The sequence below is a fragment of the Leuciscus leuciscus genome (genome assembly GCF_965113295.1).
Source record: "Leuciscus leuciscus genome assembly, contig: HAP1_SCAFFOLD_246, whole genome shotgun sequence".
In the NCBI taxonomy this organism is placed as follows: Eukaryota; Metazoa; Chordata; class Actinopteri; order Cypriniformes; family Leuciscidae; genus Leuciscus; species Leuciscus leuciscus.
Window position 1 is genome coordinate 33,119 of NW_028118471.1, and position 13,409 is coordinate 46,527.

The 13,409-nt window shown below is 38.9% G+C and overlaps 1 protein-coding gene across 1 annotated transcript in view; it reads right to left on the reverse strand.

Annotated features, from left to right (window-relative positions):
* LOC309491425 (uncharacterized protein) overlaps nt 1–13,409 on the reverse strand; it is a gene marked incomplete at its 5' end in the record, with an annotated part of 29,799 nt that overhangs the window by 3,798 nt on the left and 12,592 nt on the right. The window contains one exon of the mRNA XM_082190487.1: nt 3,289–3,375. Coding sequence (XP_082046613.1) covers nt 3,289–3,375 — 87 coding nt within the window. The remainder of the gene's footprint in view (nt 1–3,288; nt 3,376–13,409) is intronic.

Here is a 13,409-nt window from a genome sequence, read left to right on the forward strand (position 1 = left end):
TGATGCAGTCGAAATGCGCAGAACGGTTTGAGAATGGAATGGAACCCGGCCGTGAACCCGCTGCGGAATCGTGTCGGTGGAAAAGAGGTATCTAATCATGTGATTCCGTCTTGAGTTTTTGTCGACAGACGGAGGCGGCCCGAAATTTGACGGGGGCGGCCGCCTCATAATTCTCTATGCAGGAAAAACCCTGGTAAAACTTTTCTTCAATTTATTATAATTCTGACTCCGGGTCTTCTTTCAAACATCTGGTCCTTGGGTCCTAAACTGTTAACCCCTAAAAGTAACGGAATGGATTCATAATTCACTTCAGCATAAAAAGTGGACGTAAACATAGCCTCGCCCTGCGTCTCAATGTCCATACTATCCTTCCTAAACAGTGTGTGAGATTAAAATAAGTGTCCCAAAGCATGTTGAAAAGAGTGTGGCAGAAGTCTCCGGATGGTCTACTATTTCCGGTGGATTTTGGAAGTGTGGATCTGTGCTCACTATAACGGCTAATATTACCCACAACCCATTGAGTTTTGGAGGAGGAACTACAAACACGAGTAAAAAGTGTTAAAAAAACTACAAAACATGGCGGATATGTGCAACCGACGGTGAGAGGTTTAGATAAATGTTTGAGTGACTAATCATATTTTAACCTGATAGAATTTTTTTTTATTTAATGTTATCTGTGTTGTATTTCATCTGCAATAACAATGTGGACTTAAAAGATAAAGATCTGTTTGGCCATTTACTTTTAAATGCATCATTATGCATTAATATGAGGCGAGTCTCTGCATGAAAGACCCGTGACTGCAGATCAACGTGCTTCTGCATTTCTCTCCGATACAGTAGGAATACCGTATACGGTCTTTCTTTTTTGTACATTTGTTTTGTTTAGTTTTACATGTATGTTTTTTGATAATTTTGTGAGTGGATGAGCTGTATTTATGTCTGTTTGGTGTTTTTCATGGATCTACAGTGAATGCGCTGTATGGATGAGCTCAACATATCGTCTTCATGTGACGCTTTCTGGGAGAATCGAGTGAAAGAACCGGAGTGTTATATGAACACACTACTCTCACTGTTTATACTAAACATGTCCTAGAATATGCATAAGTACGCTAATTGGGACACACCATAAAAGTCCATGAAATGAAACTAAAACAGCGCCGCCGCTCCCACCACGCGCATCACCAAGTGCTGAGGGGGCACCAAAAATAGCCTAATGAAAAAAAAATTTATAATGCCGATATTATTTCATTAGCCTATAGAAATATTATTAGGCACATTTTAGCCATGTATATGTAACAAAAAAGGGTGAACAAGATAATTTAATTGATCTAGTCTAGAAAGTACCGCCCCCCATTGGATGGTCCGTGCCGGTTGTTCGCGCGGGCGCCTTTGCGAATGCGACAGCAGGCAACTTTTTGGGAAATGGCCCTGAAAAGACAGCAGGAGTCAGGATCTGGGAAAAGAAAGAAGAAGAAACTGCGAGATGATGCCCGTGCATCACTTGCAGGTAAGTCCATGTTAAACAGTAGCGGTTTTTGGCAATCGCCCGTGGCGGCATTTTTGGGGGGGCGGCGCCGCCGGCACGAGCAGAAAATAAAATAAAAATAAATAAATCTGCGCCGCGAAGCGGTTTTCTATTATCTATCATTTCACTGTGTGGGGAATTGGCAAATTTGCGCCCCCTGCAGCTGCAGGCGCCCCTGCTTGCTGAGAAGATGCCGTGCACAGAAGCTGTTTGTTTGAGAAGGGGAAAGGGGAGGGAGCGCGGAGGCGCGGGCGCGGATGACAGTTCACCTCTGGGTCTCTCCCAAATGGAACGGACAGGGGGGGAACGGGGGATCCATATAGTTCTCTAAGTCAGTCACACCTCGACTTTCTTCCAAATAACGCACATTTCATTCATAATATTATAAATACAGGCCTCTATATTTCCTGCACATTTTTGTTTTTCTGAATTGTCTGAATGGCTTATAAAAATAGGTAATACAAAACGATTACTTGGTCACCACCACCAAGGTGAATTGGTTTAGTCTTGACTTCTGGTCGTGACTCGTCGTGAGTGACAGTTGGTATGGGGGGGGATCAGGGGAAATCTGTTGATTGTCTACGTCGAGTGCCAAATAAGAGATGGACAAGAAAGGTCAAAGCCATCAGGTGCCAAATTTAGAAACGAGCGAAAGATAAAGGTATGCAACTATGTTTTCTCTGTATGATTACGGTATCCATGTCATGAATGAAGGGGCAATATTAATTGGTGCGTATATATTTGTTAGCCTTTTTGCTATGATTCTTGCGGTTTTAACTCAAACACGAGATCTAATTTCACCATAATATTGTGCTTTGCAACAAAACTGTTACAAGTTCAGTTATTATACTGCAAAAAGTGCTGCATGTGCTGCTGCTAATCATAATGCACCTCGAACTTGCTGACATTAATGTTAGCAAACTATGTTATTATAACTTATAACTTCGGTGCAAGCTAAATTGAGATTTTACTGTTAAACATTACCTATTTTCCAAATAACTGATGCCAGCTAGCTGTTACTATCTTTCTTTAGATATTGAGCAGTAGTTTATGGTTTATTTTGACGTGACAGTGGTTAATACTTTCTCAGTAACAGTTAGCGTTAGCAGTCTTAGCAGTGTTAGCTGGTAGGCTAACAATTCCTGTTAAATAGCCTGTATAAAACATATAAAATGTCATTATGAATTAAATAAAGCAAACATTACTGTTGAATTGTGTGCATTATTGCACCTCATTCTATTATGCTTTTATATTACATTATATTATATTAGATTAGATTTATCAAATAGTTGATAAATAAGGAATAAAGGGGGAGAACTCCTTGGCTGCCATGCTTTCAGTTTTAAATGTTTATAATTTTTTTCCGGTATACGATTCTTTGTTTGAATATTTTGTCTAATAAATGTAATTTATTCAAAGTGACATTGAATTTGGGAAAAACATGTCTGGATTATTTTTTTTTATTTTTTTATTTTGCTATTCTGTTTACTGAAGAAAAGTTTGCACTTTCAAATGTGTAGTGTGTGTTGGCTATTTTACATATGTTTACAAAGTCAGCAAAGCTGTGAAGATTTTACTGTCTCTGTTTAGTGTTCTTAAGTTTTATACTGTGATGCTGCTATTGTGTTATTGGTATTGAGTTATATGTTTGGTAATAAAAAGTTAAACTGGCAAAAACAAACGTTTTTTTTTTCTCTCTGGGTCGGGGTGGGGGGCATCATAAAGGAATTATGCTTAGGGCACCAAAGACAGTGATGATTTACCTTTAGAAACGTGTGTGTTTCTAGTTGAGGGATCCTGAGAGTGTGTGATGTGGACTGGATTCACTGCTGTCGTTGAATCAGCTTGAGCTGTGAAGATGAATGTTAGTTCAGATGATTAATACTGTACAATATGACATTCATATTTTAACTTTGATCATCATATTACATAAAAAGTTAATATTTTTGCTGTCAAGTTTCAATTCCTTTATTATTTCCAGCATCACGTTTTGGACTGTTACTTCACTGCAGTTCATTAGTTTGAAGCAATGCTTTGAGTTACTCTTCTGTGAGAGTCAAAGAAGCTTTTGTTCCCTCAGTTTGTTCTGGTTCAGTGATACTGATAGACCTTAGTGTTACTGACATTATGAGGGTCTTCTAACACTGTTTTCTCACCTGAATACTTGACAGTGTATCTGACTGAGGTCTTGAGTTGATTTCTGTGAGTAAGCCGACATCTCCACTCTCTGTTGTTATCTTCATTCAGGAGTGTTGTAGTCAGAGTGATGATGAAACAGTGATATTGATCTGATAATGATATCTGATATCTGGAGTCTGTCTTCAGATCAACACCAGTCTGATTCACCCACAACAGCTCAAATCCCTCATAACGGACCCAATAATCACAGGAGTATACAGCATATGCATACAACTGACAGGAGAAAGTCACAGAGCGGCCTGGACTGATCTCAGTCTGTGAGGATGAAGATGATGATGATGATGATGAAGATGATGATGATGGAGACACTGAAACTGAACGCAAGACACAAATCACAGATTCTTCGATCATCATCTGAGTTTAAAGGGAGAATCTGCACTTTTTAAATTGAACACATAATTGTACACTTACCATGAAGAACATGCAGATAAACACGTTCATAAGATCCTTGTTGTTGATCTTGTCCATTCACATTTATCCATTGTTGGCAGGTGTAAGATCCATAATCTTCTTCTGTGACGTTCTTGATGTTCAGAGAGCAGTCAGACTCCAGACTCAGTCTCTCATGTCTCTCTGTGTCTTTCTTCTTTATCCCTTTAGTTATCAGTTCAACTGCTACTGAATGTCTGAATCTGTTATAGTAGGTCCATGTAGTTGATTTGCAGCCAGAAAGAGTATTATTACAGGACAGAGAGACATTTTCACCAGAACTGATGAACACATGATCATCTCCACTGGTTCCTGAAACACAGTATATCTCAGTGATCATTATGATATACTGTATATATATATGAAAACATAAAATTTTTTAATAAATCCTCACTTAAAGCAAACAACACCTTTTTTCCCCTTGTTTCCTCAAACACACTCTCCAGAATAAACTATTAGTCTTTATCAGAGAGCTGTTCAAATCACTGACACACTCTTAATATTAAGATAATTCTTCATCATCAGATGTTTGAGTGACACTATGTCCAGTATCAGGAATAATACAGTATGATCTGTGATACAGTATGATTAGAGAGAGAGAGAGAGAGAGAGAGAGAGAGAGAGAGAGAGAGAGAGAGAGAGAGAGAGAGAGAGAGAGAGAGAGACCCAAGAAAGGGACCCAGAGAATAAAAGAGACAGAGCAACAGTGACAATCTTCAAATTTGGATAGTTTTCTTTTAGAAAGACAAAAATTTCAGGTGGAGAAAAAACTTTTCCTTTACCTTGACATGTTTCGACTGCAACCTGCAGTCTTCCTCAGAAGCGTCATCTGACAGCTGTGACGTGTCGTTTATCAGCTGTTATTTCCTGGGCGTGGCCAACCCACCCGCTCATATCACTTTTCACAAAGACCCCCGTGGATGTCACACTTCACATCGTACAAGAACGACTCCAAAAAGACAGGACACTTAAAAGACGCACAAACCTCACAGTTGATGATATAACAGAACTACTGAGCTTCGTCACAAAATCCACATATTTGCAATACAGAGGAACAATATTCAGACAAAAAGAGGGATTCGCCATGGGGGACCCACTATCAGCCATAATGACCAGTTTTTTCATGGAGGACTTGGAAACCACAGCCATAATCACAGTACCATCTCATTGCAGACCCACCCTCTGGAAACGTTATGTAGACGACATACTGGAAAAAATAAAAAACGGACATACACAGGAACTCACGGACCACCTAAACAGTATTGACCCCACTGGAAACATAAAATTCACACATGAGGAAGAATGCAACAGAACCATAGCTTTTTTAGATTTAAAGATCCACCACAGAGATGATGACAGCATCAAAATAACAGTTTACAGGAAACCAACACACACTGATGAATATCTACTCAGGACATCTGAACATCCCACGGCGCATAAATTATCAGTAGTGAGAACACTTTATGAACGGACCAGTTTCATCACGGAGGAAAAAGACAGACAGAAAGAGGAAAAACACATCAGACACGCACTTGCACGCTGCCAATATCCGACATGGGCCATAAACAAAGGAAAAGAACAAGTCGCAAACAAGCAAACCAGACCAAAAACAAAACCCCAAACCGAAATCTGAAACCGTAAACAAGGACATAGTAACCCTACCATATATCAGAGGCATAACAGAACCATTAAAGCGGGCAATGAGAAAATATAACATAAACACAGTAGTAAACACAGTGGCCGGGTTGGCCACGCCCAGGAAATAACAGCTGATAAACGACACGTCACAGCTGTCAGATGACGCTTCTGAGGAAGACTGCAGGTTGCAGTCGAAACATGTCAGGGTAAAGGAAAAGTTTTTTCTCCACCTGAAATTTTTGTCTTTCTAAAAGAAAACTATCCAAATTGAATCATTAAGAAGACAATATGAAGATTTTTTAACTAGTGACAATCTTCTTTTATCCTTTCCCTGACCATGTGACTAAAACCCAAATGTGAGACGTTCAAACTGACCAATCAGATAATTACAACTTCCCCCACGGTACTAAATGTGTGACAATTCATCGACCCCTGAAGTACACACATCTTGGCCTACAGTGATCACTATCAGCCCCTCTGTGCCTTTAGGAACTACAAATGGTCATTGTGGTAGAAAGAGGGGGTGGAAAACAGTAAAGCAAATGTCTTTAGAGAAAATACAGATTTCTTTACCTGTGAGAAGTGAAGAGAGAATGATCAGTCCCAGCACACACAGATCACACTTATCAGCCATTTTGTGTTTCTGTCAGTCTTCCTCTTCATTATATATAGTTACAGCTCTTCCTTTAAACATCATCAGCTCCTCCTCTGGTTATTCACTTCCTCTATTCTGATCAAATGAGTGTTGAAATCCTGCTAGAGTTGCTATAGTGACACTAAAGTGTTGCTTTAAGTGTGTGTGAAATTATTTGAATTACTGTTAGTCTCACTTCTTTATTTTAGCAGTTTCCCACATGCCGTTAAAAACTAGAAATGCTAAAAACTATTACATTATTGGTGAAAAAATTGTTTTGCTACTGAAAAGGTTTCCACTATCCATGACTAACTTGTAGAAAATTAATTCTAAAACAGTTTTTAAAGTATTTTGAAATGATTAACATCAGCTCCAGTTTGGTGAAACAGAAAGTATTTGCACACACTTCATGAGCGTCTGTAAAGCAGATATTAAATGTCTTCAGGAAGAGTTTCTACACATGGATTATAAGTTCTGCTTTACTCTCTCCAGCCCTGAGAAAATAGATCCGATCCACCACTATATTTCGCAGTTTGCGCATACACTATACACATCTATCTATATTTTTTTTAATCTATCTGTCTATTCCAAAATAAGAGCCCTCCAAAATTCATAAATACGCTGTTGTGTCTGTACATGCAGAATTTTTATTTTATTTTTTTATCCTAGTTTCCACAGATCAATTTCAGCTCAGGTGGAGAGTACACCTTCTCACAGAGTCAACTGCACCTTTTCAGGACATTCTGATGTTGTATAGGCTTTCCTGTAGCTCAGTGGTAAGAGCATTGCGTTAACAACGCAAGGTTGTGGGTTCGATCCCAGGGGATTGCACATACCTATGTATAAATGTATAGGATAATGCAATGTAAGTCGCTTTGGATAAAAGCGTCTGCCAAATGCATAAATGTAAATGTATTCCAAAACAAGAGCCCTCCAAAACTCATAAATACCCTGTCACAGACAGCATTACCAGCTTCACTCTGTCACGGTATAGAGAGAAGCAGACAGGGGAGTAGTTCAGAAACAGAGTTTTATTGAACAGAGGCACTGAGTGAACAGCAGAGATGACTGGTGAGTGTATATTGAAGAATCTGAACTGGATGATAGTCTTGATCTCTTGTTTGTAGATGAATGTGGATACAGCGGTCAGATGCTGGAGACAGAAGACGGATGACGGAAGACAGGAAGCGGATGATCGGAGATAAAGCACTGACGAGGAATCTTCCAGGTAGGAAGCAACAGGTAAGTGTAAGGTAGGAGTCTGTGAGGTCACATAAGGAGGAGACCAGACAAGGAAGTGAAGGGGAAGTGTAGTGGTGTGACATTTGAACCGAGGCGTCGGAGCGTGTGCCGAGAAAAAATGGGCGTGCCAGATGAAGCCGCGATTCCAGGCTTGTGTTGTTTACGTGGAAATCACATGACTGATGACAAACGAGGCCTCGGTTTGTGTGGATACGTCATCGGTTCGGTCTGAGTGTCGCTTCTGGATAAAAGGGGTTCGAAACTCGCGCCTCCTTGTGGGTGTTGCAGGAGTAGTAGAAGCAGTTGTAGAGTCAGAGAGTCAGAGTTAGAGAGTTGTGTCATCGTCATTATTGTGTCATATGTGTGTTAGGGCTGTGTATTATTACATTATATCAGGCTAGATTAGTTATAGTATATTGTTATTAATTATAGTAGCTATATTATAGTATTATATTAATTAGATACGATTATTTTGATTGCTTTGGATTTTTGGATCTGGACTGGACTGCTTTTTGACTTGGATTGCCCTTTTGGATTTGTTTGCTTTTTATGACATTTTTCCTTGTAATGGAGCAGCAAGAAAGAGGAGATCCTGCCCTGTCTGGGAGCATTTTGAAATGGTTGCTCACAATAAGGTATGTGTATTATTATTATTTTTTTCTGTCTTGATATTGAAATAATCCTCACTATATGGCTGTATTATATTTCATGTCTAATCATTTATGTTTCAAGGTGAAATGCTTGCTGTGCCTAAAGGAGCTGACATACAGCAATTACACCTCCTCCATGCTCAGGCATTATCAAGCACTGCATGAGCAAGCACAAACTACTAACAATCCACACAGGAGTCAAAGTTATTGATAATAATATTAATAATAAACATTATTTAAATAATATTTTAGGCTCCTACAATACACCTGCATTTTATTTTATTATAGATTCCAAAAAAGAAATGGTGAATGAGGCCCTGGTTAACATGGTCATCACGGACTCCCAACCCTTTTCCATTGTGGATGATGATGGGTTTAGGGAGCTCCTGCATGTGTTGGATCCCACTTATGTTATCCCAACGCGAAAGGTATGTGATTAATAAAGTGGTTCATCATTATTTAACAAGTTAAAAGTAAGAGTAGCTGCATTTATTTTTATCCACAGGCTTTGAAGGTCATTGTTGATCATAAACACAAGGAGGCTAAGGAGAAGGCCAGAGATCAGCTGCAGAAAGCTGCGGCTATAAGCCTTACCTCGGACATGTGGACATCCCTAAACATGGATGCCTACCTAGCGGTAACTTGCCCTTTTATAGATGACAATGACAAGCTCTGCACTATTTTACTAGGTGTAGAGCATTTCCCTAAGAGCCATTCTGCTGAGAACTACTGGACATATCAAGCTCATGGAGGAGTGGGGCATAAAGGATGAAGTGAAGTGTCTGGTAACTGATGCTGCAGCCAACATGATAGCATGTGGAAGATCACTGAATGTTAGGCATGCGATATACACTAAACCTTATTGTGAGGAAGTCTTCTGATGACATCGGTAGCTTCAACGACATTTTAACGTTCAACGACTGTTAATAGTTTAACATTACAGCATGTTTGAATATTTTCCCCTGTCTAATCAAACCCAAAAAGACATATATGACTGATGTTTTAAACCTCATGTTATTAAGTTACAATGTGATCACTTATATTATTTTACCATGGCTTGGAAGATATATATTTTTTTAACCTCAACATAACATAGCCTAACCCCATCGCTGCTAGCTTACCTCTTCTCTGCTCTGCTCTGCGTCAATAACAAGTACTGTTCTCAGGACAGGTTAAAGCGCTGATAAAGCTGTGAAGCAGATTTGAGGAAGTGAAACATGGTGTCGAAATGTTCAGCATTTCCTTGTAGCTCAGAGTGTGGTAATGGACTCTCTTGTCTAGTGTTTAGTGCTGTTATCATCCTAGGCTCCCCCCTATTTTTTATTTTTCTTTATTTTTAAAAAAATTGAAAAATAAGAAAAACAATTTTTTCTTAAAATAGCAGTTACTGCCAAACGTACTCCTGTTTTCTGTAATATTGACCAAGACATAGTCCTGTTCTGAATCGTCCGTTTCCACATTGTCTGGTTCAGAGTCATCCTGATAGAAATCACTCTCCGAAAAAAAAGATATGTACCTTTAAGGCGGCAACCTTCCGGTCTCTCTTGTGAAGCCGATACAGGAGTAACTTAAACTGCAGTTCATCGACTGGCCACTAGAGACAGGCTGCAAAAGAGAGTCAATTCCACATTGAGGAAGTGTCTAGAGACTGTGAAACATGAGCTGTGTCCCAATGTGAAGGCTGCATCCTCCGAAGGCCGTATTTGAAGGCCGATTGGCCGCATTTGAAGGCCGATTGCGTCACAGCGGCGCGATGAAGGCTGTCCCAATTCAGTTCTGCATCCTCCGAAGTCCGTATTTGAAGGCCGGTTGCGTCATCGCGACGCGACGAAGGCTACCCTGATTCAAAAGCGACGTGTAAGTATTAAATGTAAGTATTATGTTTTTATTTATTTAAATGGCTAGCGAAACCGAGTTAAAGTTTATTATAAACTTCATCTTAACTCCTTTGTCACCATTGCGTGGCTTCATTTGTCAGGTAGTTTGAGGCAAAACTTGTGCTAATATTAGTTTAATGACCTATTTGTAATATTTGCACTAGTCTATCTCACTTGTGTATTAGGCTAAAAGAAATATGCTAAAGAAGTAAGCCCACAACAATAAGAAAAGCAGTTGATAAGGCAATGGGGTTTTACTTTTATGTGTTTTTGTAGTGCTGTCATGCAAGCTATGTGGTTTTAACCAAATTTGAGTATATAGAAATATGATTTCTTAAGTATTTTGTATGCATGTCTTGATGTGTCATATTTTGCAGTGTTAACAATGCACTTAAGATTGCACCCCTGTGTTAAACTTTTTTAGAGCAATTCAGGAGAAAAAAAATACAAAGTAAGAAAGTTAATACACACGTCTTTGCTGAAATGTATTGTGCTGTTGTTGTTAACAAGCCATGGTTCATTTGCTCTGCCCTTAGGATTGCAAGTGTCCTGGGACAGGTGAGGGTGTGAGTGGGAAACCCACTGCTGAAACTTGGCCCTGGTTTGTCCTCAGGGCCCAGTTCAGCAGTGGGTGCCCACGGTGAGGAGGAGCCAGCACCAGCAGCACCAGCAGGAAGGCAGAGGCGAAGAGAGGAGGGAGAGGATGGACAGGCTGTTTTCTCTTCTTGAGAAAATGATTGAAAAATATATTATTTTTTTCTACATATTCTTGTTTAACTTTTTTCACTATTTTTTAAAAGGAAAGAAAAAATCTGTACATTCTTTTTATGCAACTTTAAATGTGTAAATAAAAGAGAATGAATTGTTCTGGACATTGTTTATTTTTTTGACAGTCATAATTTCTACATGAAACAAACTCTTGTATACCTTTTTTTTTTTTCAAATACAATTGGTAAATGAAAATCAATTGTTCCATGGGCTACATTAAAGTACTTTTTCCAACTATTAACAACATACGTTAAACATATCAAAATCAACAAACATTTACAGTACATAAAATAAGAAAAATATGATGTAGACTTTTATTATAATTTATTAGAATAATAATTAGACTTTCAAAAAGAGTAATTTCTGAAAAAAGTACTTTTAATAACAAGTTTTTAGTATCAAGAGTAAAACTAGAGGTATGTATTCTGCAGGGGAAAAAACTCCTTGTCGGGGTTTTTATTATAGTTTGTATTTATATTATGATATTCCTGCATTTTACTTCTGAATATTTTCAAGGTTATTACATTATATACTTTTGTGTAGTTTAATGTAAAATCATATATGGAGGGAAAAAAGGTACTTCAGTAGGTTACTTCACATTTGTACGTGAATATTTAATGAAATATGCAGTTCCGAAAATTAAAGTCTCATATAAGTTTGATATGTCCCATATCAAAGGGCGAATCTGAAGCGCTCGGACCGGTCTAGCCTACAAGGACTGTTCTTGTCGCCTGGCAACCGTGACAGCTGCCGATGACGAGCGCGAGAAATACTGGACTTTTTTATATTCAATTGGGTTTTATATTCAAACAGGGCTAAACCAAAAATACATGACCTGGCAGCGCCGGGGCTGAAACATCCTCACCATGTCCTCCAGTAAAATAGAAAACATAAAAATGACAATAGCCAATTCTGGCTCCATAGCTGTTTACTCAATTAGGCTATATCAAATGAATGATCAGGATGGCAGCTGTCCTCTCGCACCGTTGAGGAGCGGTGATCAGAAACACCTGGTTGCGCAATTAGGAAATCCTATGAAGGCTACATGGTGCGTCCTTCGGAGGACGCAAAGGCTGCATCCTTGAAGTCTTCAGTCCTTCGAAGGATGCAGCCTTCACATTGGGACACAGCTATGGTGTCCAAGCGTTCAGCGTTTCCTTGTAGCTCAGAGTGTGGTAATGGACTCTCTTGTCTAGTGTTTAGTGCTGTTATCATTCAGAAGCTCCTAGGTCAGTATTTTCTTTTGTCTTTATTTTTATTTATTTTTTTAAATTGAAAATAAGTGATATTTTTCCTCAAATAGCTTTGTAGTTACTGCTAAACATATAGGTTTTAAAATAGAGGAAATCACACAAATTTTTACCAGTCGGATGTTTTAACTACTTTAAAATGGCTTTTTTGGTCACTTATATCTGAATATTTATAGAAAACAACACAGACATCAAGACAATATAAATATAAGTTCACTCAGCTAGTCCTATCACTTGAAGCAGAAAATCCATCCTTCTGTCCTTTTAAATGTCCGTGTTAAAAGAGCACTTTCAGTGGTTTAGTGAAGCTGATTGCTGTAGCTTATATCCGACTTAGGCATGGGGTCAGAGATGAGGAACGATCCCAGCTTTATCCCTCTCTACTTCCAGCACTGTACCTTTCAGAGTTGAGAAGCAACATCCAACCAAATCATGGAAACCTAAGGCCTTCTTCTCAGTCACCAGAACAGAGATCGAAATTCCTATAACTGGGATGAAATCCCGACTCCAGAAGCTCATACCATCTTAAAGCTGTAGATGACCAGATCGTTTCAACATCATTGGTGTGCATAAGGTACGAGGTCAGTGTAATGGTCATCATAATGAACCCTTCGCTCGACGTTTGGAATTAGTTGGTAACGTCTGACTAGTTTATTGTCTGTGTGAATCGAAACATTCAGACTTTCACATTAGAACTATGAGGGTACACTGTTTCCGGGTAAAAAGCCTTCACTAGTTTCACTTCAGAATACTATCTCAACAGCCGTTTATGAGCACTAATTATTCATATTACACATTTAATTTTGTATAAACTAAATAAAAAATATGACTTTAATAATGGTGAGGCTGAAATGGAGAAACAACCAGTGTCTTTATATGTTTTTATTCTTGCAAGAATGTCGTTCTGACACACAGAGAGTGTTTTGCAGTCAGAGAAGACAGAAAGGAAGTCACACTCAGACAGTTAACGGTCAAACATTTCCCTTCAGTGGATGTGTGAGGAGGACTAACTGTTGATCAGATTAAACTACTCCTTACATGCACTCAGATATCTGCAGCTGTGTAAACTTACACACAGAGAAAAGCTGCAGATAGATTGTTCAAGCTGAGCCCCAAATATGTTCCACAAGAAAACCAGACAACTAGTTTCATTTCCTTTATGTGAGACAAAAATGGCTTACAAAAACTTAGGCATTT